Source organism: Orcinus orca, chromosome 6, assembly GCF_937001465.1.
Source record: "Orcinus orca chromosome 6, mOrcOrc1.1, whole genome shotgun sequence".
NCBI lineage: Eukaryota > Metazoa > Chordata > Mammalia > Artiodactyla > Delphinidae > Orcinus > Orcinus orca.
The window spans coordinates 39,775,642-39,803,051 of NC_064564.1; the positions used below are offsets into that span (position 1 = coordinate 39,775,642).

The following is a 27,410-nucleotide window of genomic DNA, read 5'->3' on the forward strand; positions in this document are numbered from 1 at the left end:
TTTTCAAGCTTCTAAGTTTGAGTGTAATTTGTTGCACAGCAATAGGTAACTAACGGCACCCTTCCCTTTCTATTCCCCCCAACCCAGATTTATTTTTCTACATTTTACTTATCACCATGTGACACAATATACATTTCCCCCACGGAATTATGCCATTATAATAAGGACTTTGTTTTATTTACTCCTGTGTCCAACAGTGCCTTGCATAAAGTAAGTGCTCAGTAAGTATGTGTTAGATTAATGGATGTCTAGGTCAGTCTGTCTGTCTCTGTGAGGTATAGGATCAGAGGGGGCTATGTGTGGGTTTGAGACAGCCTTTCCTCTTCACAGATGGAGAGAGAGAGAAACCAGGTTCCAGTCAGGTTATTCCTTCCCCTTTGCCCTCCCCAGTTGTACCCTCCTGGCTCAGACCCCAAAGGTGAATTTACTATGCTTGATTGATTCTTTTCTTTTGGGAGTAGCATCCAAGTCCCTTGCCCCTCTCCACCCCCTCCAAAGCAATCTCCAAACCCTCAACTGGAATGTCCCCAAGCCAGTTCCTACCTTTCCAACAGGAATCTTACCTTCATCTCTCTCCAGGCACTTTCTCTCTTCTGAGCAGCTAGGGAAGCTGGGTGGGGGGCGCAGTGGGGAGGCAAGCTGAGCACAGGAGTTGCCTTGGAGAGGGATGGCAGCAGAGAGGGCTGGACTCTGCCCCAGGAGAACTTATACCACACCAAGCTATGGGGGCAGGGGCATTGGATCTGAAGGTGGTTGGATCACCAATGCCTCTTGATGGAAGTGGGATCTGACTGGCTGTCAGACCTGAAATCTGAGCGGGTGGGCACTGGAGTGTGAGCAGGACTGAGCCTCAGTGTGGCTGGCCAGAGATGGGCCACAGAGAATGTGGACTTAGTGCCACAGTGGGAGCTGGGCTGGGGACAAGGGTGGAGGCTGGAGACAGAGCAGGGGGCTGTCACCCACCACAAGATCCTGGTGAGAAGAGCTGGTGGTCCAGACCAGGGCAAGCTGGGTCTGAGAGGAGCAGACTCATTGGGAGAGGGTTGGGGAGGAGGCAAAAGTTACCTCTGAATTTCTGCCCCCTAGAGGAATCTTGGCCCTGAGACCAGTGTGCCTCACTGGGTATGAATGAGGTCAGGTGGTGCTCCCTGGTGCTGAGTTTGACACAGCAGAGTTTCACACCTATGCCAGGTATCACTCCTACAGAGGCGTGTTGTTCACTCACACACTTGGCATCACCTCCCAGTGACTCTCAATGCTTTTAGTAGGTCAATTCCCTTCCGCACAGGAAGAAACTGGGGAATGGATGAGGGTGCTTAGGAGGAGTGGGGTCCAGGGCTGCTGAGGAACAGCATCTCAGCATCTGGAGGATAACTGGGAGTAGGGTGGGCCTGGAGCAGTTGGCTAAAGGTGTCTGGAGCTAGAGATTGGGAGTCATGCAAACATGGGTGGAGGATGTATGTGAAGATGGGCAAAATGCTGATCACTATTGAAATTCTGAGGATTGCCAGAGGTTCATTATATTATTCACTCTTCTTGGGTATATGTTTGAAAATTTCCATAATAGAACGTCAAAAGAGCTATGTGGCTTTGTACCTGCGGGTGGTATGTGTGCCCTGCTGCTGGTGTGGAATGAGCTCAGAGACCTCTGAGTGTGTGGGTGCAGAAGTGAGTTCACCACCATGTGCGCGTATTGTGCAAACTGCAGCGTGCGTGCAGTTGGGGACAGCACCTGGGCAGGGCAGGGGAGAAGCTTCTGTTCTGCCCAGGCCCTCCAGTCTCACCCCAGCACCCCACAGAGTGAGTCCCCTCAGATTACAGCCTGTCCAGGCCCTTGGCGCTATAGTATTTATGTAACCAAGTATGTGAGATAGGGCGGCTGTGTACCTTGAACTTGTGACAGGGTGTGTTGGTGTGTGAACACGAATGTTTGTATGTGGATGCCGGGCACTGAGTAAGGGTGTGGGGACCCCCCTCCCCCGACTTGTGAGGCTGGGAGGGGCCCTGCTCCGGAGTTCGGTGGTGGTGGACTCCTCACTCTCCTTTGCACGATTCCCAGCAGCACTCCAGCGCCCTCTCCCCCCCACCCCCGAATCTGGCTGTATGGAGGGTGGGAGACACCTGTTGGGGGTCTGGAAGCGTCAGAGCCCACCGGGGCCTCTCCCCCTGCGCCCCCGCCCGCCCTGCCCCTCGCGGGTCCCGCCCCCGCGGCCGCAGCCGGCAGAGCAGCGAGTGAGCGCCCCGCGGCCGGAGGAGCGCGCGACTGCAGGAGCGCACGGCAGGGGCCCCGCACAGGGAACCGAGCTGAGACAGGGGCCGCCCGACAGGCGGGCTGAGCGGAGGGAGCGCCGTGGAGACGCCGGGGGCAGCGGGCCGCGCCAGGCTGGTGAGTGTGGCCGCGGGGAGCCAGAGAGCGGGCGTGGAGACGCTGCTGTCCCCGTCCCCGTCCCCGTCCCGGGCTCTACCCCCGGCATCCTCTGTTCCCTTTCCTCCTCGGTTCTAGTTCTCTGCGTCTCTGCCCCGTCTCTCCGTCTGTTTTCCCTGTCTCTGTCCCTCTCTATTTACTGTCTTGCCCGGTCTCTATTTCTAATCTCTTTCTTCTGTCTCCTGCTGCGTCGGTCTTTGCCTGTTCTCTCTCAACCCCGGCCTCAGTATTTGTCTCCCTCTGCCTCTGTCTGTCTGTCAGTCTCCCTGGACTGCTTGTCACTCAGGTCTTTGATATTTATCTCTTGCTCCTCTCTCTCTCTTACCTTCCCGGTCTCTCTACCGGATATCTCTATCAATCTCATCTCTCCCCGTCTCTGTTTCTCCATTCTTGTCTCTGTCTGATATTTCTGTCACCCTCCACCTTGGTCCCTCTCAGTCTCTTGTCTCTCGCCATCTCTCATTTCTATCCCCATATCTCCCTGTCATTGTCTCTCTCCCTCTCTGTTGGATCTCTCTCTCCTCCATCTGTCTCTGTTTCTTGGTCCCTGTCACCCTCTTTGATCTGCTCAGTCTCTACCTCTCCTCGGTCAACGTCTGTTTCTGTCTCTTTGGGTCTGGTCTCTGTCTCTCCTGCTCTTTTTACCTCTCTGTCCACCTCTGAGAAAGCTGTCTTTCTGTCTTTTTCCTTATGGCCCCCCTGCACTTCCCTGAATCCATAACCACCTCCCCTTGTGTTGGGGGCTTTGGGGGAGTGGGTGCAACACGCATAATTCTCTCCTCCACAGGCAGCCCTTTCCTCAGGGCAGCGCCTGGTGCCAGCCGGCCCACCAGTGGGGGGACTGCGCCTGGAAGCTGTAATGGAGGCCCTGCAGAGACAGCAGGCAGCCCGACTGGCCCAGGGGGTGGGGCCTTTGGCCCCTCCACGCCCACCACCACCACCGCCGCGGCCTTCCTTTCCTGGATCCAGGACCCTGCAGGCCCCTGACGGGGGCTTGGGGGAGGTTGGAGCTGAGGAAGAGGAGGATGCCCAAGAGGATGAGGAAGGAGAGGAAGCTGGCACAGAAGAGGAGGCAGCCGAGGAGAGCCACCCAGGGACCCGGGGCACCAGCTCACCTTCCAGCCAGCCCCCTGGACCTCATCCCCACGAGTGGACCTATGAGGAGCAGTTCAAGCAGGTAGGACCCTCTCAGTGTCAGGCCCTCCCCCTTCCTACTCTCTGGGCAAAAGCAGAGCAAGGTGATCAGTAGCCCCCCACCCCCACCCCACTGCGCTCTGCAGGATGGAAAGACAGAGACATAGAGACCTGGAGAGAGACAGTGGGAAGACTGAAGGCTAGACGGGGACTGGGAGGGAGAGACAGACATGCTGAGACATGGAAAGAAGTGCGTAGGCACACACCGTGAGGTGCAGGAGACGCCCAGAAACATGGAGGCTGACAGACTGGAGGCTTTTGGTGAAGCTGGAAGGGAAAGTGGGAGGGGTGCAGGAGCCTTCAAGGATTCTGAGGGAGGGGGATCTGGGGATCCCAGTGCCAGCACTACCATACCTTCTCGCACATCAAGTCACAAGGTCATATTCCAGTGACCAGTGGGGGTGTCCTGGGCTGTCTACTTCTGTCTTGGCAGTGGAATGGAGGTTGCCGCTCCTTTGGCAAGCTGATACCCACTTCATCTCTTCCTTGTCACATTCTCCCCACCCATGTCCTCTCCCCGGCCTGAGTTCTATGGGTGACAGTTCCCAGCCTGTGATGGCCACTACAGCCGCAGTGTGACTAAAGGGCTCCTGTACAGCTGGGAATGATAAGACCTTACTCACAGGGCCTTAATTTGAGGTTCTTCATCCCTGCGGAACCCATCTGGATGTTATTCTAAGGCACTACTCTAGGCTGTCATTAAGAAGATGTTATGCAGGGCTGAGATTCTAGGTGTGCTATTCTGGTGGTGTTACTCGTAGGGTGTTGGTTTTGGGTATTTTCCAGAAGTGTTCATCTATGCTTAGACTCTGTGGTGTTAGTGTAAAACTGATAGTGTTACTCGGGGCTCTGTTACTCTGGAGATGTGACTCTAGCGACTGTTTCTCCTGGGTGTAATTCTGGGGATTATTACTTGGAGACTGTGTGTGTTTTTTGTGGGTATCCATTTAAGACGTAGGGCTCAGTTCTTGTGGGAGTGTAGATCTAAAGGTGCATCTTTGGGGTTTGTTACTCATGGGTGTTTTTTTGCTCTGAGAGTTCTTATTGGCAGGTGGAGTGTTACCTATGGGTGTTATGCAGGGACTGTCACTCTGGGTAAAAGACTCTGTTACTTTAGGGATTGTCCCTCCTGGGGGGTATTTGAGAGCTGATACTGGAAGTAGAGCTCCAGGTGACTGAGAATAGGTGGGATAACCCCTGGACCTTTTAAGTCCTGACCCTACAGATCCTGGGTGGTTCAGGGCCATTGCCTCTGTGGGGCAGCTTCTGTAGTGCAGGAAGCTGTTCCTGGAAGATATGTGGGCTGAGGGGCCCAAGGTTTCCATCCAGGAGCTTTTCTGAGCATCCACCCTGCCTGAGGGATGGGTTAGAGGCATCTCTGCCCCTCATCCCCACCCCTGGCACACAAACATGTGAACAGCAAGAAGCCCTTGCAGGTATGAATGAGTGAATGAGTGGCTCAGATATATCTGTCGGTTTCCTCAATGTGGAACACAGCGCCAGCCTGACTTCCTCCCAGGGGCTCTGGAAGGCAGGCTAAGCCTCCGTAGCTTTCTCTCTTCCCCTACTCCCCAGATGGGTGGTTTGAGCTGCCCAGGGCACCACTGGCCAGTAGAGGGGTCTCTGTGTATCAGGAAAAAAAGTGCCCACACCTGCCCCCAGGGGAGAGAACCCAATGCTCTCTCAGGAAGTCTACATTTCAGAACTTACTTACCCCTTCAGCTGGGGATCCTTAATCTGGGGGTTGGAGTCCAAAGGGTCCCGGGGTGGGGTGGGGGCTGGGTAGCAGAGCTGGAAAATGACCTCAGTTTTTCCCCAGCTGTACGAGCTCGATGCAGACCCCAAGAGGAAAGAATTTCTGGATGACCTGTTTAGCTTCATGCAGAAGAGGGGTGAGTGGGTTGATGTAAGGGAAGGACCCCCACTTACCAGGCTTGAGGAAGGGAAACCCCAGGGTTTAGTCCTTAGTTTGGGTCCTCTTTGCAGAGGCCTGGGCTTGGCAGCATGTATCCTTTGGGCCCTCAATAGCGTCTTTAACCTCTGACCCTGCCCCCCTTCTCCACCCAGGGATTAATTAGTGGCCAGCCCACTGGCAGGTTAATGAGTGTGGGATCAATTGCGAGGGTGGGAGGGGGAACTGTTAGGAGGCTGGCCTGGGGTGGGGGGGGGTCCCAGAATTGGGGGAGTGGGATCGGAATGCCTTGGTCCTCTTCCAGCCTTGTCTCTCCTCAGTTTCCCCTTGCTTCAGGCAGGAAACACCCAAGGTGTTCTGCATCAGGAAGGACTGGAATTAGACTGAAGGGAGGACTTCTCAAGGGGTAGGCAGGGGCTGTGGAGGAGAAGGAATTCCTTTCCGGGAATCTCAGAGCCAGAAGTGAATGCAAGAAGGGTCCAGGAGGGGATCAGGCTGGGCGGCAGTCCATCACTTTGGCTTCTCCCCAGATTCATGGGTCGGAAGACTGACTCATTATCTCTCTCTACAAAGCTAATTAACTCACTCCACGAGTGCGGCCTGATAAGCTGCTAATTAACTGGCTTCACTGTCCCCCTCCCTTAGTGCAGCTGCTGGCCAAAGTCCCTCAGGCCCCCACCGCAGGCCCAGAACCCCTTTCGGGTCCCTTCCTAACCAGGAACCCTCCGTGGGGCTCCAGGTCCTTTGGCTCCCCAGAAAGGCCCGGTCATTCTGGTCCCAACGTCCCCTCCCTGCCCCTTCCTCCCGGTCTCCCCTCCACTGGGGGGTGGGGTAGGGTGGTCTCAGCAGATCCTAGCGCCCCCTTCCTCCCAGCTCTGCCTCCCTCAGGTCCCTGCCTTCCTCTGCTCCCTGTGCGGGGGGAGGGGATCCCGCGGGACCGATAATTTCCCCCCATTAATCAGGCCGCAGCTAATTGTTCGGGTCCAAAGGCGGCAGCGGAAGGGGACGGGATCGGTAAGGAATTAACTGGGGCCCATCGCTCAGCGCAGACAGGCCCCTTTGTCAGGACTGGCCGGCGGGGGCGGCGGGGACTGCGGAGTCGGCGAGCCGAGGCGGGGGTTGCTTCTTCTCCCATCCACCATCCTCCCGCCTCTGGCAGCCACCCCGGGCCGCTGCTTAGGGGAGTCTGGCTCTTCAGCACAGTCAGGAAGTCCTTCCTATGGTCTACCCCAGAGGTCGGCAAACTAAAGCCTGCGGGCCAAATCTAACAGCCCATGAGAAAAGAATCTTTTTCACATTTTTAAATAGTGAAAAAAATTAAAAGACGAATAACATTTCTGGACATGTGAAATGCGAATTTCAGAGTCTGTAAATAAAGTTTTATTGGAACAGAGACGCGTTCATTCCTTTAAATATCCTCTATAGCTGCTTTCAGGCTGCAGTTGCAGAGTGGATTAGTTCTGACAGACTGTTTGGCCTGCAAAGCCTAAAACATTTACCATCTATCTGGCCCTTTACAGAAGAAGTTTGCCAACCCCTGGTCTAGCCTCCCACCCTTCCTGCTACGATGGAGGCCTTGGGGGCTCTGTGGGCTCGGCCTGCAATCCCACCTCCCCATCCCTCCCTGTTCCCCTCCTTTCTTGACGGTCCCGCCCTGTACCTGGGGCTCACCCAGGCAGGTCCAGGCAGCCGACTCCTCGAGTCCCTGAGGATGCCCGCAGACAGGGTCTCAGTCTTAGTGTGCTGACTCTCTGCCAACCCCCCGACCAGGGACGCCAGTGAACCGTGTGCCCATCATGGCGAAGCAGGTGCTGGACCTGTACGCGCTGTTTCGCCTGGTGACGGCCAAGGGCGGTCTGGTGGAAGTCATCAACCGCAAGGTGTGGCGGGAGGTAACGCGCGGCCTCAGCTTGCCCACCACCATCACGTCGGCCGCCTTCACTCTACGCACCCAGTGAGGCCAAGAGCGCGCGCGCGAGCGGTGGGAGCAAGGCGCGGGACCGGGGGTGGGGCGCGGGGCGCGGAGGGCCCCGGGGGTTCGTGTCCGGGGGTGGGGCTTGATCAGCTGGGCCCAGCCTCCCACCCCACCTCGTCCGCCCTTAGGTACATGAAGTATCTGTACCCGTACGAGTGCGAGACGCGGGCGCTCAGCTCCCCGGGGGAGCTCCAGGCCGCCATCGACAGCAACCGGCGGGAAGGCCGTCGTCAAGCTTACACCAACGCCCCACTCTTCGGCTTGGCGGGGCAGTCCCCTTGGGGCACTCTTGGCCCCGCCTCGGGTTCCGGGCCCGCCCCTCCCGCGCCCACGCCCGGCCCCCGCACTGCTCGGGGCTCCGCCTCCGGCCTGCCGGCGCACGCCTGCGCGCAGCTGAGCCCGAGCCCCATTAAGAAAGGTGTGAGGGGAGAGCGGCTGAACTTTGAGGGTCTCTGAGACCTAGGGGGAGGCTGAGATATAGGGAACATTAAAACGTGGAAACTCTGAGGTCTGGGAGCATCGAAGTATGGGGACAGTAAGGACTGACGGGGCACTGAGGTTTGGTGCATGCTCAGGTTTAGGGGTCCTGATGTTTGGGGTCAATGAAGCCTTGGGAGCTCTGGGATATGGGTTACTGCGGTGTGGGCCTGAAGCTCAGGAAAAGGTACTTTATCCAGAGCAGCTTCATTCAACACCAGGGCTCCTATTTGCATGTGGTTTATGCCTCCTGTTTTTCCTGGCTTATTTAACAACCGAAAGCAAGGAAACCCCCCAAATTGTCTGGGACAAACCTAGTCAGATATATTGGCCTTTTGGGGCTCTCCAGCTTCAGAGCCTCTATTCGGAGACTGGATGGGAGGGGAGATTGAACTTGGTGCTTGAACTTGGATGACCTCCCTTGGTCCCAGGCCTGTGGGAAGAACCAGATGCAGAGACAGGGTTGGTTGGGTCAGGGGAGCTAAATGACCTGTTTTTTCAGAGGAGAGCAGAATTCCAACCCCTCGACTGGCACTGCCTGTGGGCCTAGCCTTTGGACCTGCACGTGAGAAGGTGGCACCAGAGGAGCCCCCAGAGAAGAGGGCTGTGCTGATGGGGCCCATGGACCCACCTCGACACGGCGCACCCCCCAGTTTCCTGCCCCGTGGCAAGGTTCCCTTGAGGGGTGAGGAGGGGCTTGTTGCTGAGAGGGCTTAGGGCCTGTGCAATGAGGGAGGACAGACCCATCACCCCATAGGCATTGGAGGTGGGGCAGATAGATCCCTCAGTAGACAACACTGTGATTACAGGTGTGGGGCGGAATTGGAATGGGGGCTCTCTATAGGGATGGAGGGGGGAGCTTGTAAGTCTGAAGTCTGATTCCCCAAACTGTGACTCCCCTGCCCCCTCCTGGACAGAAGAGCAGTTGGATGGGCCTCTCAATCTGGCAGGCAGTGGTATCAGCAGTATCAACATGGCCCTAGAGATCAACGGGGTGGTCTACACTGGTATGGGTACTGTAGGCTGTCTATACTGGCATGAGGTCAGGGGTATTTACACTGGCATGGGGATTTTAGACTTTTTCTACTAGCATGAGGTTCAGAGATATCCAAACTTGCATGGGTAACATGGGGTTCAGGGGATTGCTACACTGGCATGGATTAAAGGGGGTGTCTACATGGCATGGGATCCAAGGCATGACCTCTCTGGCATGAATACCATGGGATGTCTTGTCATGGGCCTATGTATCAGTGTAAATATTTCTTGTTTAGTTGTTGGAGGGTATCTGTATTGGCACAGGAGTCTCTAACTGACTCAAGGGGCTTTTCATCATTGGTTACGGCAGGGCTCTGTGTGTGGTGTTCTAGCAATCAGGACACTGACTTTTTTTTTTCCCTCTTCTGTTTCTTTGCCTCGCCTTTTTCTGCTTGTGTTTTCCCTCTACCATCTCCTCACCCCTTTGCCAGGCGTCCTCTTTGCCCGTTGCCAGCCCGTGCCAGCTTCCCAGGGCCCAGCCAACCCTGCACCCCCACCCCTGATGGGGCCCCCTTCCAGCGCCTCACCCTGAGAGCTCACACCTGAAATTGAGAGCCCCAACCCCATTGCTGAGGGGGGAGGAGACACCCCTCCAACCCATTCTTCCAAGGTGCCCATTCTAGGACCTGGGAATGGCCACTCCCCCCCTCAACCATGCCATGTGGACTTGAAGCCAAAGAGATTTCTTCTGATGTTACATCTACCTCATTGCAAAAGGAGGGCATCTCCTCCCTGGCCAACTCCAGCAACATCTACCAAAGAGTTCTTCCCCCGGTAACCCCCATCATCTCCTCATGTGCTCCCTTGTGTCAATATCATCTCTAGGACTCCACCTCTTCGAGTCAGACCTGCTTCTCTTCAGGAGCCAGGTGAAGGGTTGAGTTGGGGTGTTGTGAAGATGTCCCTCAGGTCACATCTGCATAATAAAGCTGCGGTCCCTCCCTCTCCAGTGCCTCCTTTCCTTCTTGTTTGGGCCTGTGGGTCGGGGAGGAATTATGTGGTATGCACAGGCTGTGTTGGGCCAGGGGTTCTCAGAGAAGACAGAATAGCAAAGGCCATGAGTAGGAGAGCTCAGTTTCATGAATCAGACTGCCTGAGTTCAAATCCCGATTCTGCCACTACAATGTTGAGTGTCCTTGGCACGACACTTAATCGCTTGAACCTTAGAAAACTCCAACTTGAACCTTAGGAAGACTCACGGGGCTTCCTACTATTCTATGGGAATGGACCAATCTTAGAATAATGGGTATATATATTTATATGTGCAACCTCGGAGAATGGGGTAGGGAAACCTCTTTGGTACCCTGGAATTTGGTACCCTGGAATAAAGGCAAAGGTTGTTTTGACGAGCAGGGGCTGGAAGTTAAGGTAGGGCCTGACGGGTAGCCGTCGCCTAGGTTACAAGACAGCTTTTGACAACTTTCGTCGGCCCTGCCTGCCGCTTCCGGCATCGAAGGGCTGAATCGTGGCATCACTTCCTGTATGCAGGGGAGCCCATCCACTCGGATTGGCCCGCCTTCTCTATTTGGACGGACGTCCCGCCCTCTGGCTGCTCCTGGCTGAGGCGGAGCGGCGGGAGCTATGGCGGCTGTGACAGATGTGCAGCGGCTACAGGCCCGTGTGGAGGAGCTGGAGCGCTGGGTGTACGGGCCGGGTGGGTCTCGCGGCTCGCGGAAGGTGAGCTATCTGGGGTCCAATGGTCCCTCTCTGGGGCAAAGCAACAGCCGTCTACTGGCCTGGTCCTCGGGATGGATGCTACCGCTCCAGAGTCCCGTTGCCCGCAGCCCGACCTTTGAAATAACAAAGGTTCGAGACCTCCCGGAGCATATCGGGCCCTCGGAGTCCATTCCCACGGAGGGCACTGTGAGTCTGAGGTGGGCTCACTATGGAGACTCCGCCTTTGCCCTCGCAGGGTAGTTGGGGAGACCTGACACACTCGAGAAACTGACTAATCAGAGTTTCAGTAAGAGCTGAAGCCCGGAAGGGCCGTTGTGGAGCCCTGCGTAATTGCTAAGTGAATTGTGTAAAGAGAGGTCCATAGGACCCCAAAAGAGGCAGACTGGAGGTGGATAAAGAAGGCTTCAGGGGGTTAGGGGTGTGGTCTGGGAGGGCCGGGATTAGGAGGGGAAGGGATTGGGTACTGAGTGTTCAGATATGGACTGGCACTCCTTCCCACCAGTGACTGAATTTTGACAACTGTGCAGCTCAGTTTCCCTTCCATCCCCTTTTTAACTATGGAAAGACTTTTCACTGAAGGTGGAGTGTCAGGCACACCCTGGAGTTGAGTGCCTCAGAGGTAATGATGTCTGTTTGTACACTTCTTGTGGAATTAGTTGTCACTAACAGATTGTGTCCCATGTGAGAACTGACTTCTCAGAACATTCTCTCCCTTTCACATCTATGACGCAAATCCTCCTGATTTTCCTCCTACGTCTCTGGCTGCTTCTACGCAGTCTTATTTGCCTCCCCCTATATTTGACCCTTGAATATTGTCATTCCTTACCCTCTAACCTAAAACCTGTGTGATATCATACACTTCCGTAGCCTCTCCCTCTAGTCAACCCTTTAATATTGGAATTCCTCATCCTCTACCCTTAAAGCCTAGGTAGGTTCATCCAAGAGGAGGAATCAGGGAATAGATAGTATATGCTAGTGCCCCATAAACTCTAAAGTAGTTCATCACCTCCCCAGTCACACTTGAAACTCCCCAAGGAGTACATGATTATCTCCCCCTTCACACTGAGGATTCCCGGAAGGTAGGGTTGAATCTCTTTTAATACTAGAGAAGGGGACGATAGCTGGGACAAGGAGGTTTGGGAGTCTGAGGGAATGAGGGTTCCTTATGTCTTCCAAGACTTGAGCCAAGTGGTAAATCATGGAATTAACTTCCACTCCCCCAATAGGTGGCCGATGGCCTGGTCAAGGTGCAGGTGGCTTTGGGGAACATCGCCAGCAAGAGGGAGAGGGTGAAGATTCTGTACAAAAAGAGTAAGTGCTTCCATGAGGTGTCTGCCTGTTCTCCTTCCCAAGCCTGTGCTTCCTGGTTCCCTGCCCAGGCTCTTCAGCCTAGTAGGTCACTGGAGTTGCCCTTTGGGGATAGCAGGTGAAGACATTGCCCTGATGAAATGGTGAATTGGGGTGTGCTTTCTATTTTGTGGTGAAACCCCAAGCCCATGGCAATGTCCTAAGTTATGGGATGAGAGCACTGCCTGAAAGGTCCCCTGGGGGAAGGAGGGATGAGGGGTATGCAATTTCCACAGGCAAGGTTCAGAGGCAGGAAAGAAATCAGGCACTGAGAGCCCCAGTCTTGGCTCAACCAGGCCTTTTTGATTATGTCAGAGCTAGCAACCTGTTCAGGAACTAGAAATCAGATAAAGCTCTGGCATGTCTTGGTGGCACTGAGGGGCAAGGTGCCTTCCAGCCTTGAGGATAGATCAGTGGGAATGCTGAGGGCCCAGGGTTTTAAAGTTTGAGGCTGGCCAGCAGGTGATCAGAGGGGTAGAGACAGGGAAGTGGGGATAGGGGACCTGGTGGAGGCCTGCTGGACACTGAGGGTGTCAGCTCCTCACTCAATGGTCTCCCCAAGGCTGACACCTCCCCTAATATCCCTCACAAGACAGATCCCCACTCCCCAACCTTATTCCATTTTCCATCTTGCTACTTTTCCAGTTGAAGACCTGATCAAATACCTGGATCCTGAGTACATTGACCGCATTGCCATACCTGATGCCTCTAAGCTGCAGTTCATCTTAGCAGGTAGTGCTGGACAGTATGTGCATATGCATCTGGGGATGTGGATTGTGGGAGAAGTCGGGCACAGAGATAGCTTCCCTGCCCGCCCTCTCCTGGATACAGCCCTGGAAGCTGCTTTCTGGAATCTGGCCTGGTTCTGGACTGAGGCTGGAGGTGGTCCTGTGGTCCTCTAGTAGGCACTGGGTACAGTATACTTCAGAGCCAGCTGCAGACCATGGTGCCTGCCACAGTGGAAGCTACTCCGGTGTTCTATCTATGGCCTGCCTCTAGGATTTTCCTTCAGAACCTTCCTTACTTCTGCTCAGTAGACATAGGAGCTTCTAAGAAAGGGTAGGGGCAGAGAGCATTGCATTTGGGAGAGGTGAGGTTATAGGCATGAGTTTCAACATCTTTCTTTCATATGAGAAAGCGCTGGGATTTCAGAATTCTAGGCAGGAACTATTGTCTTAGCAATGTCTGCTTATCAGTTAGTTAGCCACTCCACGAGGTATGGTTTGCCAAGCACCTGTGTTTGTTCATGCATTCAAAAGTGATCATCTACTGTGATCCAGACTATCCTAGGTGTGAGGTATACAATGGCGAACCAGAACATACCTGAGCCACTGCTGTGGCTTAGACACCAAGTTCAGGAGGTCTTCTCCTGCTCCGATTATTATTTTCTTTAATTAATTAATTTATTTATTTTTGGCTGCGTTGGGTTTTCATTGCTGCGCGTGCACTTTCTCTAGTTGCGGTGGCTTCTCTTGTTGCGGAGCATTGGCTCTAGGCGCACGGGCTTCAATAGTTGTGGCACGCAGGCTCAGTAGTTGTGGCGCACGGGCTTAGTTGCTTTGCGGCATGGTCTCCCAGACCAGGGCTCGAACCCGTGTCCCCTGAATTGGCAAGCGGATCCTTAACCACTGCGCTACCAGGGAGGTCCCTCCTGCACTGATTCTTAAATCCAGCCTCTCCATGCCTCCCTGTCGCCACTGCCTCAGTGTTCATCCCCTTGTACATGAATAGTTGCAGTCTCCTAAGTCCTCTTCTTGACCCTAGTCTTCCCCTTCTTGCATGTGGTTCAGTATCATCTTCCCAAAGCACATTTCCAACATGCCATTTTGTTTAGTTTGGAACCTCAGTGTGTGTGTGTCTCTCTCCCTATTAGGATAAATTCCTAATTCCTTAGCATGCCATTCCAAGCCTTCTATAGACTTCCAGATCTACCCTCCCATCTAGCTGTTTCCTGTGCTCTCCTTGCTCCAGTTCATCCAAATGAATTCTTTTTCCTCGACTAATTGACAAGCATTCTTGCCTCCAAATGTTTGACATAACAGTCCTCCCTTCTTGAATGCCCTTCCCACTCTGCAGCCACTGAAACCCCCTGTGTACAGGGTCATTCCAGTCCTGCTTTCCTCACTGGACTGTCCTGTTAGTGTCCCAGCTCTCCAGGAACTTGTAATTGTCTGTGCCTCTCAGATCCACTGAGCAGAACCTGCCTGGTAGTTTTCCACGTCTCCTCTTTCAGACCTTCCCAGGAGCCCTTTTATGTGGGTACCCAAGTCTGAAGTACTTTGTTTCCTGTGGCCTAGGAGGGGCTCTGAGTTTGTTGATAGGAAGCTAGAGGAAGGGGCCTCAGAGTTAAAACTTGGAGAAAGGTAGGATTTGGAGGAACTTAGAGGCTCCTTGGGCTCAAGATAGGTCAGACCAGAGGCATCCAAGAGAGGTGGAGGCAGATTGGGGGAATGTGCACATAGCGAAGGGGGCAGTGGGCAGACTAGCTGCCCCAAGCTCCAGGCTCAGCCATCTCATCGGCCCCTTGCATGGGAGTGGCTGTGCCCAGGCTCGCCTCACTGCCACTGCCTTGTCTGTTTATGCCTCAGAGGAGCAGTTTATTCTCTCCCAGGTTGCGCTTCTGGAGCAGGTGGAGGCTTTGGTGCCCATGCTGGACAGCACTCATATCAAAGGTACCTCTCTGGGGCTGCAGCTCCACTACTCTACTTGGGGAGGTGGGTGGATGGGCAGGACTTTCCTGGGCTCAGGCTAGCTCTGCTCCTTGTCTTTATCTCACCCTGGGGGTACCAGACACCTGCACTGGGATTAAAATTTCCAGGGCAGAGAGCTCAGCTTCAGAATGTCAGGCAGTTTGGCACCAAGGACACTCATGTAAGGCCAGCGACCTCCAACTCTGGGATTCCTTCTGTCTTCTACCCCACCCCTCAGCATCTGTCCTTCAGGGTGCTGCAGAGCCCAGATTTTACTGTAAGAGTTCCTGCCAGGTGTGTCAATGTGTGTGAATTCTTCCTGCCGCACTGCCTAGTGCAGTCCCTAGGCCTGGGTTTTGACAAGCAGACAGTGACTTTAATTGAATCCAGATAGCCATCTTGTCTGTCTCTAGAGGTATTTTTCCCAGCTCCCCCTCCCTACCCCTGATCAGCTTTCTGCTGAGCATCTGACACCCTTAAGCTGTGGGCCCAGCATGGTGGCTGAGGCTCTGGGTGTTGGATTCCAGGTGGCCAGCTTAGGGACCTGGCACTCATCCTCAGTCCACCTGCAGGCTCCCTGTTCCCTAGGCCCGGCAGACCTGGTCCCGCTGGGCTGAGAGCAAAGGAACAGATCCCATGATAATCAAAGCTTCCTTTACTTGGCCCTGCTCACAGCCCTGGGGTGGGTGTATGGGGCAACTCTGGGAACCCCAGGGTTTTGTCTTCTTCTAGGGGCCTGCATCTTCCCCTCCCCTTTGGGTCCTAGAGTAAGACTGAGGTGGGCAGGGAGTCCCACCACCACGTCCAGAAGCAGTGGTCGATGAAGCTGGCATTTGTTTAGCCTCTCCACTCAATACTCTAATCCTACCGAAGACCTAATAGACTATTGAGCAGTCCCGGGGGAAGGCACAAGCATCACTAGGCAGTGTGTGTTGTGTTTTACAGCCGTTCCTGAGCATGCCGCCCACCTGCAGCGCTTGGCCCAGATCCACATCCAGCAGCAGGTATGGGAGGGGAGAGGCCTGGAGGGGAAAGTAGAGGTGGTGAGGCTCCTAGTCCCCACCCCTGCCTCCTGGGGAAGCAGCCTCAGGCCTCCCTGATGTCAGCTTCAGGGGGAATTTAGGGTTTATCCTTTGTCTTCCATCTGCCTTCCAGAAGGGAAGGGATTTGCCTACGGTCACATCCAGGTCTCCTGCCTCCCAGAGTAGGGCTACCCGGAGGTATCAGATTGATGTTGGGAGGTACCCATGAATTCCTGGGGATGATGTGTCCTTAACTGTGGTAGAAGAGCTGTTTTTTCACTATTCCCAGGCCCTAGTGTAAAGGTCAAGGAGGGTTCAGAAATAGGGGACAGGGAGAAGGAGGCATATTCTAGCAGGAGTATTTGCTTATATGTGTGGTTCACCGCCGCCCCCCCCTTCTGTCAGCCTTAGGACTGCAGTTAGGCTACCCACACTGGAGCCTGAAAGTGCCTCTTTAGAAATTTGCTCCTTTTGGCACTGGGGTTAAACATTATCTTTTCTAGGCTCTATGGGGAGCTAGGGTCCCTGATGAGGTGGGCAGTGGGAAGCAGGGCTTTGTCCAACTCCTTTCTCTGCCACACCTTGGCTCCACAGGACCAGTGTGTGGAGATCACTGAGGAGTCCAAGGCTCTCCTAGAGGAATACAACAAGACTGTATCCTTTCTGCTCAGCCAGGCCCCTGAGGAGTGCTGTCCGGAGCCCTGTCCTTTTATTCCACTTCTCGCTCTGTTTCTCATCCCATCCCAACCAGCCTGCCCATCCCCCTGCTCCCCGACACTTTAGGCAGATGCAAACCTCTCCACTCCCTCTCTCAGATGCCCGTTCTCACCTTGACCTGCGACCAGACAATGCTTCTCTCCAAGCAGTTCGTGCAGTGGGATGAGCTACTTTGCCAGTTAGAGGCTGCCAAGCAAGTGAAGCCAGCAGAGGAGTGATGGCTGCTTCCCATCCTAGGGTGGGCCAGGGCAGCCAGGCTCCAGGCCCTATGCCAACCTGCCCTTGTAACAGGACAGAGCAGAGGCAGCTCTGTATTTATTGGATTCACAGCCTACCAGTCTGCACTCAGGTGGGGCTCTGGGGTCAGAGGTCTGGCTACTTGAGATTTGCTATTTGCACCCCCTCCCCCCTCATCAGTGTCCTGTTCCAAAGACAATAAACTGTACAGATCACTGGAGGTGTGTGTTAGCTTCCCGATGTTGTATGGGTATGGTGGTGGGGATGAGGTTGATAGGCCAGAGTTGTTGGCCTTCCTCCTAGTTGGACTGAGAGCTATACTCGTCCTAGTCTGGCTTTCCGGGAGAGGTAAAGCTCTCAGGATGAATGCTCTCATTTGCTTGATGTGAGTGGAACATTCCTTTATGTATCCATTTATCCCGCATTTACCAAGTACACTCTAAATGTCAGATGCCATACCAGGTGGGGAGGACACAGGTAGGGTCCACCTGATTCCTACCCTGTACAGGCTAGCTGAGGAGACAGTCAAGGAAAAGGGGAGGGACAGGTGGCACCAGGGTTCTTTGGGGGCACAGAAGAAAAAGGAATGTGGGACGCAGCCCTGGAGGGTGACATGCAGGGTTTTGAGAGCCAAGGGAGCAGCATGTGCAATGCAGAGGGGAGCCTTTAAGTTTCTCTCTTGGGAGCCTACTTGGTGCTATTAGCCGAGAAGGGGAGACTAAAAGAGGTTTGGATGCAGGGGGCTTTTAGGGGGTGGGCCGTGGAGAGCGGTGGTACGGTTGGAAAGGAGAGCATGTTAAAGAGCAGAGAAACTGATGGTCCCTCACTCCACCGAGTGTTTGCTGCCCCCTTGTGGTCTCAGGGACTGCTGTGGCTCCAGGCCCCTTTCCATCTGGCCTGCCCACCAGCCCACCAGCCCACCAGCAGGGTCTCACTGGCATCTCAAATTCAGCACGTCTGAAACTGGGAGTCATCCTAGACTCTTCCCTCCTTCTTCGTCCGAACAGTCGTCAAATCTACCTCCTGGTATCTTCCAACTTAATCTACTTTTCCCCATTCCCACTGCTGTTTCTCTGGTTCATTCTTTCAATAAATGATTTATAACAAATATTTGAGCGCTTATTATACGCGGAGCAACGTACGAATCTCCATGGACATGCCCCCGGGATTTTGCGGGCTGGAGTCACCAGCGGTTGCGGCCCGCCCCCGCCTGTGCTGCAGCCACAGTGCGCTGTGCACACGAACTGGTTTGACTTGCGCCTGATGAAAAAGCCCCGTGGTTCGCCAGTGCCCACGGGGTGAGGTCCAAGCTCAGAACTCGCTGGCCAAGGCTCTCGCCCCCGCAGCAGCGGCCACTTCAAACGGCACCTCTTGCTCTTGTCCAAAGTGAAAGCCGCTGCTCCGCCTTTACTGCTTCGGTGTGCTCAACGGGTAACGCCCTCCCTGTCATCTTCTAAGGGCCAAATCCTCCGCATCCTTCGGACGCGGGACTCCTCCGACGGCCGCTCCTCTCCTCCGCAGGGCTCTCTCCGCCCCAATAGGAGTGCTCCTTGCCCGGGGCTGAACAGCTGAGACAGCCCGAGCGCTCCGAGTCTCCGCGTCCTGGCCCAGCTCACTCTCCGGCGTCCCCCCACCTCTCGGTTTACGGGCGGAGGCGCCGGGGTCCCCGCCCCTCAGGCCCCGCCCCGTCCGGCGAGCGCGGCCTCGCGGCCTCGGCGCGCTCCCGGGAGACGCCATCTTGGCTTCGGATCGAGCTTGAGGAGTGTTCGGATGCGGTGGTGAGAGCAGGAGCCTAGTAGGGTGGGGGCTCCTGGAGGTACGGGGAGGAGAGGGGAGGTCGGCTGCTGGGCCGGTGCGGCCTGCCGGGCACTGAGGGCGGCCCGTGGCGGTGGGGACCGCCGAGCCCGGCCGCCGGCGAACTCGACGCCAGGGTTAGCTCGAGCAGCCCTCGGCGTCAAGCCCCTGTTCCTGGGTGTCTGAGTGACCTGGGTTGGGGGGATCGACCCTGGGACTCTCCGGGTGAGGGGTGCTCGGCCCTGTCCTAAGGGTCCCAGAGTGGGGGAGGGGGTCACTTCTGTTTTTGAGGAGCTTTTGGATGAGGGCTCTTGGCTCTGTGTCGGCGAGCTTGTGGCGTAGGGGCTTGGTCCTCTCCTCTGGGGGCACGAAGTGAGGGGCCTTGTCCCTGTCACCGCTTGGAGAGCCCAGGGTGAGGAGCACTCAGCCTTGTTCTCAGGGAGTCTCGGGTGAGGGCCCGGGCCCTGTCCCCAGGAGCCCCAGATGAGGGAAGTTCATTCCCAGTGCTAGGGAGCTTGGGATGAGGGGGCTTGGCCAGCGTTTGGGGAATTTGGTCCTGTCGCAGGGACTCCGGGGTCGGGGGAGGGTTATGGCCCTGTCCAGAGGAATGGGGTACAGCCCCCTCCCAGGGTGAGGCAGGCGTGGCCCCCTGTCCTGGGGATGAGGGCTTATGGTCCTGTTTCTGGGAAATCTGGGATGAGGAGTGGGCCCACGTCCTAGAGAGCCGGGGTGGGGGGTGGGGGGTGGCCCAGGGCACCCTGCCTAGCATTCCTCTGACACTTCCCTGCAGTGGGCAGCAAGATTCAGACACGACAGCAGCCGGATGGAGCACTACCGGAAGGCTGGCTCTGTGGAACTCCCAGCACCTTCCCCGATGCCCCAGCTACCGCCTGATACCCTGGAGATGCGGGTCCGAGATGGCAGCAAAATCCGCAACCTGCTGGGCCTGGCGCTGGGGCGGTTGGAGGGCGGCAGTGCTCGGCATGTGGTGTTCTCAGGTTCTGGCCGGGCTGCAGGCAAGGCTGTCAGCTGTGCTGAGATTGTCAAACGGCGGGTACCAGGCCTGCACCAGCTTACCAAGCTGCGCTTCCTGCAGACCGAGGACAGCTGGGTGCCAACCTCACCCGACGCAGGCCTAGATCCCCTCACGGTACGCCGCCATGTGCCTGCGGTATGGGTACTGCTCAGCCGAGATCCACTGGACCCCAATGAGTGTGGCTACCAGCCCCCGGGGGCACCCCCTGCCTTGGGCCCCACACCTACCTCCAGCTCTGGCCCCCGACCCCGAAGAAGGGCTCGAGACACCCGGTTTTGAAGACCTGCTGGCAAGCTGTTCTCCAGGCCTGAATGTCTAGGATGGCTGGGCCTTCTTTGAGAAGCCTCTGTAACTGCTCAACACCCCCAACAAGACTTGAGCCTACAGAAGTGGGCCTCCCTGTCCTGCTTCCACTTCCCTCTGGCTTGTGGAAAGGGACTGCTATGAAGAGTGACAGGTGTGGTGTCTCTGCCGGGTTCTGGATTGCCTTCTACCTACAGTGCCTCTGATCTACCTTCTGACAGAGGTCCAAGGAGTGGGTTAGGAAATAAAGGTTCTGCCCATTCGTCTGATGAGCCTGTGCTTGGCCTGCTGTGTGGAGGTGGGATTAAGGGAGTGGGAGTCCCTGCTCTTGACCCCCAGGAGCTCACAGGCTGGAGACAGGAAGGGTAGGCTCAGGTTGGTGCTAGGAGGATCTAGAGTCGATAAGAAGCCTCAAGCAGTAACCTGACTGTGTCTAGACCCCTGGGTGGCTGGCTGCTTCCTGTTTTGGGCTGGTTTAAGGACTCTGCCAGGTCATTTTTCTCCATCTGCAGCATATACCTCATTTTATTGCACATTGCAGATAATGCATTTTTTACAAAGTGAATGTTTGTGGCAAGCCTGCATTGAACAAGTCTGTCAGTGCCATTTTTCCAGCAGCGTTTGCTCATTTCGTATCTCTGTCACATTTCAGTAATTCTCACAATATTTCAAACTTTTTCATTATTATTATATTTGTTATAGTGACCTATGATCAGTGATCGTTGATGTTACTACTTAACGCACTGAAGGCTCAGATGATGGTTTGCATTTTCTAGCAATAAAATATTTCTAAATTGAGGTATGTACATTGTTTTTTTAGACATAATGCTATCACACTCTTAATAGACTACAGTGTAGTGTAAACATAACTTTTGTAAGCACTGGGAAACCAAAAAATTCATGTGACTCGCTTTATTGAGATCTTCATTTTATTGAGGTGGTCTGGAAGTGAACCCAAAATATCTCTGAAGTATGCCTGTATTATAGTATAGTGGTTAAAATCATGGTCTTGGGCACCAGACTGCCTGGATTTTAATCCTGGTTCTGCCACTCACTAGCAAGTTACTGCTATGTGACCTTGGGCAAATTACTGCTCTGTGCCTTAGTGTTCTCATCCATGAAACAAGATATAGTGCTCACCTCGTAGGCTTGTTAGGAGGATTAAATGTAGGAATATACATATGATTCTTAGATACCACCTGGGCCTGTATACACTCAGCCCTCCATATCTGTGGATGCAGAACTCGTGGATACAGAGGACTGACTGTACTACATCATTTTCATATAAGAAACTTAAACATTTTGGTAAAAAAAAATCCATGGGGGCTCCTGGAACCAATTCCCTGAGGATACCGAGGGATGACTGTAAATGTTAATTGCTCTCATTATTAATGACTCAGCTTACAAATATGCCTTTTCCTTAAAAACATAACCTCAGTCCCACGTTTTCCCTTCCTGTCTCATCCTTTCCTTTTTACCCCTTGCTGTTCCTTTTCTGTCTCATCTTGGCCATAGACTGTCAGGTTCACCATGGTCAGGTCAGGGGCCTGAGGAGAGTGGTGAAGATTGCAGTGGTAGCCAGTGGGGTACAGGAACCAGAACAGGATTGTGGGCAGTAGTAGACTCAGTGAAGAGTTGAGTGAATTGCGTCTCCCACTGGATTTTAAGGTCTTCTCCGTTGTGTCCAGTAGCCTGGGTGTCCAGTCACCGGGAAAGCACAAAGTTTGGGCTCTTCTGGGCCCATGTGGCAGGGTGGGCACAGCAGTTTGAGTGTTGAAGTGATAGGCTGAGGGGATAGGGCCAATAGGGGCTTAGAGCAGGGATGAGGGGACCACAGGGCCAGCAGGCTGTGGTCAAAACTTTGAACACTGCATCTTTTGCTTTCTGAGGTCAGTTGCCCAGAGTGGAGGGGTGGGTGATGGAGATTCAGGGGATATTAGGAGAGACAGGAAACCCTCTCAGCAGCTGCCCAGCTGGGCCTCTCAACTGCAGAGGGCCATGAAGCATCTAACACACTCCTTGAGGCTGTGGTCATGACTTCGGTGTCTTGCTGCCAGCAACTGTGTGACTTCTCCCCGTTCTCTTTGTGGCTAATTCAGGGTTTTTCTTCCCACCCAGCTTCTGCATAGTGCCTTTTCGCTGAGCATCTCCACTTGAGTGTCTTCTACCATCAACAACTCTCTGAGTATCATTGGTCTCCAGAGCTTTGGGACCAGGCTTCTTGCAGACTATTGATCTGTGGCTCAGCATCCCATCCTGACCTAGCCTGCTGTGGCCTGGTGGAATGATCAATGGAATAAGCATAGTGACTTGTGTTGAGGGAATGATTCAGTAAGGTGGCATCACAAGCTCTGGGAGTCCTAGGATGGGCTCCCAATTGGGCAGCTCATCATTAAGGCACCACCTGGGGTCTCCAGGGTGATGGCAGGGGTAGTGTGGAGGGAAACTGAGCTGGGGTCAGAATCCCTTGGGAAGAACAGGATCTGCAGTTCAGAGAATCAGGAGATAGGACACAGGCTGAGGGAGAGATGGCTAGGTTCTGGGGCCTTTTCTCTGTTTGACCTCTACAGGGCCTAGTTGGGGCCTACAGGAGGAATTGCAGGGAGGGAGCCAGAGAGAGGTGAGGCCTTTAGAGTCAGAAAGCCTGACCAGGCTTAGGAGGGAGGGAGCATAAGAGTTACGTATAATTGCTGATTCAATTTCTTTACTTCCCACTTTCTCCTTAATTCACTGTAGTATGGCTTCTTCCTCCATAATCTCTTAGAAAAGGTAAGGGCACAAAAAGTAAGGAAGTGGAGATAGCTTTTTCAAGAAACTATTGTGATGGGAGGGGAGAGGTGACTGGGATACAGAGAGAGTTTTATTTATTTGTTTAATGAATTAGCAGAGACTTGTTTATAGGCTGATGGGGGAAGCCAATAGGGAAAGGGATTAAAGGTGCAGGAGATTGTGGCTAACTCAGAGTGAGGCTCCTGGGGGAGATGAAAGGGAGTGGGCCTTGGAGCATGGAGGTATGGCTGTCAAAGGGAAGAGGAGAGCAGACTCCCTGGAACAGGAGGGAAGGAGTTGAGGATGGCTATGCCTGCAGATGGGTGAAGAGGTAAAGGTGGGACATAAGAGAATTCAGAGTTCAGAAGGCTTTTAATCTCTTGAAGCAGGAGTCCAGCTCTGCTGCTGAGAGTAGAGCAAGGAGGCTGGTGAGATAGTTGTTGCAATTGGGAAAGATACCTAGGGAGGTACAGGAGGATGACCAGTCAGGGCTAAAAGCCCAGTTGAGGCTGATGATCATGAACTTGTAATATCAGTCAGGGTGTGTGCGCTCCAGCAGCACCCACGGGACAAGTGAAGACTCAGAGGAAGCACTGTTGCATTCTTCTACTAGGTTAAGATGGGCAGAAATGATGGAAGAATAGTGAGGAGACTAGCAAGAAAGTGTATGTGGGGAAGGCCCAAGGAATCCAAACTGGGTCAGGAAAGAAGTGAAGATAGAAAGGGGTAGGGGTCAGTGGCCTAGACCCCATGAAAATGGGTGGGGTGGGGTGGGGTGAGGTGGAGTAGATGAGAGAACTGGGATAGGGTATCATAGCTGTACCAGTTTCTAGGGCTCCCATAACAAAGTACCACCAACTGGGTGGCTTAGAACAACAGAACTGTACTGTCAGTTTTGGAGACTAGAAGTCCAAAATCAAGGTGTCAGAGCCATTTCCCTCTGAAACCTGCAGGGGAATCTTTACTTGACTCTTCCTAGCTTCTGGTTTGCCAGCAGCCTTTGGCCTTTTTGGCTTTTGGATGCATTACTCCAGTCATCCATCTTCACACTGTCTTCCCTTTGTGTCTGTTTCTGTGTCCAAATTTCTCCTTTTTATAAGGATGCTGGTCATATTGGATTAGGGCCCATCCCAATGACCTCGTTTTAACTTGCTTACCCCTATAAAGATCCTATTTTCAGATAGGGTTACATTCTGAGGTACTAGGGCTTAGGACTTCAATATACTTTTATGGAGGCACGCAATTCAACACAACAGTAGCTGAAGAATGAAATGGAGTCAGTGAATTTGAGAGTTTTACGAGCTGACAGGACTTGCTAGCGGGCATGAGAGTAGATAGTTGGGTGGCCTGGAGGGAAAGTCACTGAAGATGAGGTTGAGGAATTAAGAGGCTGGGGAGGACAGTATGTGGAGGAGGCAGGGAGCAGCCAGGATAGAATGTGCTGAGCATTCTCACTACCTGCCTTGGAGGTGGCACGTACAGCGAGTCCCCTTGAAGTGGGGCCTTCAGAACAATATGACAAGGAGTTATATACCTCCCATATGCAAACAGGCACCAAGTCCTGACAATTTTGCTTCCTAGGTCTCTCTCCATTCCCACAGCCTCTGCTGATTTGTGCCCATCATTGTCTTAAAACTGTCTCCTTGTTGATCTCCCTGCTTCACTCCCCTCTGAGCTGTCCAAACCAAGCCAGTGGCTGTTGCCTTTGTTTAGAATGCCCTTCTGCCAGATACCTGCATGGCTGTCTCCCTCCCTCCTTTAAGTCTTTGCTCAAATGTCACCTCAATGAGGCCAACTTTGACCACTCCATTTAAAACTGCAGTCAAGTACTTCTGATATCCCTTACCCTGCTTGCTTTCTTTTCTTTTCTTTTCTTTTTCTTTCTTTCTTTCTTTCTTTCTTTCTTTCTTTCTTTCTTTCTTTCTTTCTTTCTTTCTTTCTTTCTTTTTCTTTCTTCCTTCCTTCCTTCCTTCCTTTCCTTCTTTCTTTTTCTTTCTTTCAAATATAATTTACTTCTTTAATGTTTTTGTTTACTGTCTGTCTCCTCCTGATGAGAATGTAAATTCCAGATGGGCAGGAATCTTGTTTTGTTCAGTGACATAACCTATGGATGTTGAACATTGCTTGGCACATAGTAGGTGCCCCATAAGTATTTAATAAGTGAATGAATATTGAGTCTCCAAGTGTGTGGCTAAGCCTCTGGGCCATTCCCACATCTGTCATTCTTTTGTTCCCTTAGTCTCTCCATGCCCAGATTAGAAGACAAGATCCAAGTTCATTCATTGGATGGCCTTAAAGGATCCCCTTTATTGGTCACTTACATGCCACAGTCCATCTTCAGCTTGGTCCCCTTGGACTCTGGGCTCTGGCCACACTAACTCCTCACTCTTCCCACTTGCCATGAGATTTTTCTGCCTTCTGTCTGCTTAGAACTCATCAAGATTGTTCAGAGGATGCCACTGGCACTCCGTCTTCAGGGCCTACCTCCTCACTCTCCTCTTGTTTGCCTGGAACTCTGGGATCAGGCCTGATGCTATAAGGCATCACCACTCCCAGGTGATGTCTGGCTGCACTTCTAAGTCTGTCCACAAGATGACAGCATTTGTGAAGAAATGGCCCATCCCTTCCCTTTGTAGGGTCTGTGCAGAGTCGGGACACAGGGTAGTAGTGGCTTGATATTTGGCCTTCAGTAGACTTAGTGACCTCTCAGTTATTCAACAAATAGCTAATTATCACCCATAATGTGACAAATATAGTCACTGGGCTCGGAAGCTCCAGCCCCATGAGGGCTATAAGACATGTATATAGGTGATTTCATTATTGGTGCGGTAAGTATAGAAATTAGGGAAGCTCATTAGATTTCAGGAGTTCAGAATCCCTCGTCCAGTCCTTAGGGACAGGCAAAGCTTCAAAGAGAAGGAGGTAATGCCTGTGTTGAATCTTGAATAAGAGCTTTGACTTCCCTGGCGGTACATTGGTTAAGACTCCGTGCTTCCAACGCAGGGGGCACCGGTTCCATCCCCTGTTGGGGGAACTGAGATCCTGCATGCTGGCACGGACAAAAAAAAAAAAAGCTGGAAGAAAAGTGGAAAGGACATTCGGGGTGAAGGGCAGGCATGAGCTAAGGCACAGAGGTGAGAAGAGCTTAGAGATGATCACTGGAGCATGAAGTTCAAAGCGAGGAGTATGAGGAATGAGGCTCAGAGGAGGGTGGGGTGCTGGACTGGAAAGGCCTGAGTGCCCGGCCAAGGAGCTTGCACTTTTTCTTGAGAGTGATGGAGGTCTCTGAAGGCGATAAGGAGGGAGTGATGTGGGATATCAGATTGATGTTTCAGAGGGAGCTCTGGCTGCTACAGTGTGGAAAGTGGATTGGGGACACAGGGCAGGGAGAGCAGTGAGGAGGCTGCTGCAGGGATCCAGGGGGAGATGGTGAAGCCAAAATTATGGCTGGAGACGGCCCTGGAGAAGCCCCTCCCAGCCCACAAAAGCTTTCAAGGCTTGGCACTTTGAAAGGGTTCTTGGCCCTAGGCAGCCTCTCCCCTGCCATTTGAGCCACCTCAGCCCTTCTGTTCCTGAGACTCCTTTGGGCTCTATCCTAGCTCCTCTGGTTATTCTGACTGGAACCAGGTCTCTGTCAGTTTCCACGTGGAGGCCGCAATGTCCTAGGTCCCTCTCAGTTGGTAGATCTGTAGCCGTCAGCTCAGCATACACGCCAGTCCCTCTGAGTGTTATCCCTTCATGCACCTTCTTCTTTGACTCCAGATGGGAGTGTGACTGAGGGGCCTCCTCCACCAGGGAGCCAGGGTGAGCACTGGTCACTCGCTGCCATGCCCCCTCCACCAGAGTTCATGTGCGCACATGTGAGTGAGTGTGTATGCAAGTGCATGCATGTGTACTGTCGGCAGGACTGATGCCGAGGGAAGGGCATCCCTAGAAAACAGAGGGGCATCACCTGAGGAAAGGTCTGGAGGTAGGAAGTACAGGGGGGGTGTTTGGGGAGCAGGGGGGATGTTGTTAGCAGGGTCTGGCAGGGACGGGTCAGGGCCTGCGAGGTTGGGCCTGGAGCCATGACCGCATACTGCCAGAAGGGGCGCCACAGCCAGGTTTTGAGCAGGGATTGAGAGTCACCTTCATTCAGTCTCATGAATATGCACGGACCTGTTGAATTATGCAGATAGAAAGGATGTAAATGTATGTGCAAATTTGGTGCTGCCCTCCCCGTTGCTATGGAAACCAAAGAATAGCAAGTGGGGGGGTCCAAACCCTAGGGAGACCAGGCTGGAGAGACTGGAGACCTGGAGACTCTCCTCTGTCGCCTGCTTTCCCCATTCCTGCTGTTTTGATCTCATTCTCTGTCTCAGTCTGTCTCCCTTTGCCTTGCTCTCTCTCCATCTCTCTGCCTCTCTCGATATTTCTCTCTGTCTTCTCCATCTCTACTTCTCCCTCCTAACTGTTTTTCCTTTCTGTCTCCTAGTCTCTGAGTGTCTGTGTCTGTATATTGTTGACTCCATGTCACAGTTGCCCTATGACTCAGACACTGTTTCTCTCTGACTCCATGTCTCTCCCTATCTTTGTCTCTGTGTCTTTAATTCCATAGCTCTCCCTCCTTCTGCGTCTCCCTCTCTCTGTGTCTCTGACTCTCCCTCCTTCTGCATCTCTCTCTCTCTGTGTCTCTGACTCACATCTGTATTTCTCTGCAGCTCTATTTTTGTGTCTGACTCTGTGTCTATTTCTTGGTCTCTCTCCCAGGTTCTCTCTCTCTTCTGTTTTGCTCTGTCTCTCTGAACCTCTTATCCCAAT

General features: G+C 53.5%; 3 protein-coding genes across 9 annotated transcripts; all 3 read left to right on the forward strand.

Annotated features, from left to right (window-relative positions):
* Positions 1-3,275: 3,275 nt before the first annotated feature.
* On the forward strand, positions 3,276-9,967 carry ARID3C (AT-rich interaction domain 3C). Of its 2 annotated transcripts, XM_004275113.3 has the most exons (7): positions 3,276-3,602; positions 5,439-5,511; positions 7,302-7,485; positions 7,635-7,924; positions 8,486-8,668; positions 8,901-8,990; positions 9,450-9,967. In XM_004275113.3, exons 1-7 carry the CDS (start codon positions 3,285-3,287, stop codon positions 9,548-9,550), a joined length of 1,239 nt encoding a protein of 412 aa, XP_004275161.2. In that variant the 5' UTR covers positions 3,276-3,284; the 3' UTR covers positions 9,551-9,967. The 2 variants fall into 2 exon arrangements, with proteins under 2 accessions (XP_004275161.2, XP_033293714.2); XM_033437823.2 differs by lacking the exon at positions 8,901-8,990.
* A 570-nt stretch (positions 9,968-10,537) lies between these two features.
* Positions 10,538-16,928, forward strand: DCTN3 (dynactin subunit 3). 4 transcript variants are annotated; one of them, XM_004275111.4, is made up of 7 exons: positions 10,538-10,695; positions 11,922-12,006; positions 12,688-12,774; positions 14,631-14,714; positions 15,678-15,736; positions 16,349-16,408; positions 16,600-16,928. In XM_004275111.4, exons 1-7 carry the CDS (start codon positions 10,600-10,602, stop codon positions 16,687-16,689), a joined length of 561 nt encoding a protein of 186 aa, XP_004275159.1. In that variant the 5' UTR covers positions 10,538-10,599; the 3' UTR covers positions 16,690-16,928. The 4 variants fall into 4 exon arrangements, with proteins under 4 accessions (XP_004275159.1, XP_004275158.1, XP_033293716.1 ...); XM_004275110.4 differs by having other exon boundaries at positions 16,349-16,928; XM_033437825.2 differs by lacking the exon at positions 16,349-16,408 and having other exon boundaries at positions 16,570-16,928.
* A 1,449-nt stretch (positions 16,929-18,377) lies between these two features.
* On the forward strand, positions 18,378-20,110 carry RPP25L (ribonuclease P/MRP subunit p25 like). Of its 3 annotated transcripts, none has more exons than XM_004275109.4 (2): positions 18,378-18,486; positions 19,293-20,110. In XM_004275109.4, exon 2 carries the CDS (start codon positions 19,326-19,328, stop codon positions 19,815-19,817), a length of 492 nt encoding a protein of 163 aa, XP_004275157.1. In that variant the 5' UTR covers positions 18,378-18,486; positions 19,293-19,325; the 3' UTR covers positions 19,818-20,110. The 3 variants fall into 3 exon arrangements, with proteins under 3 accessions (XP_004275157.1, XP_049567079.1, XP_012390377.1); XM_049711122.1 differs by lacking the exon at positions 18,378-18,486 and adding an exon at positions 18,501-18,524; XM_012534923.3 differs by lacking the exon at positions 18,378-18,486 and adding an exon at positions 18,532-18,914.
* Positions 20,111-27,410: the final 7,300 nt, after the last annotated feature.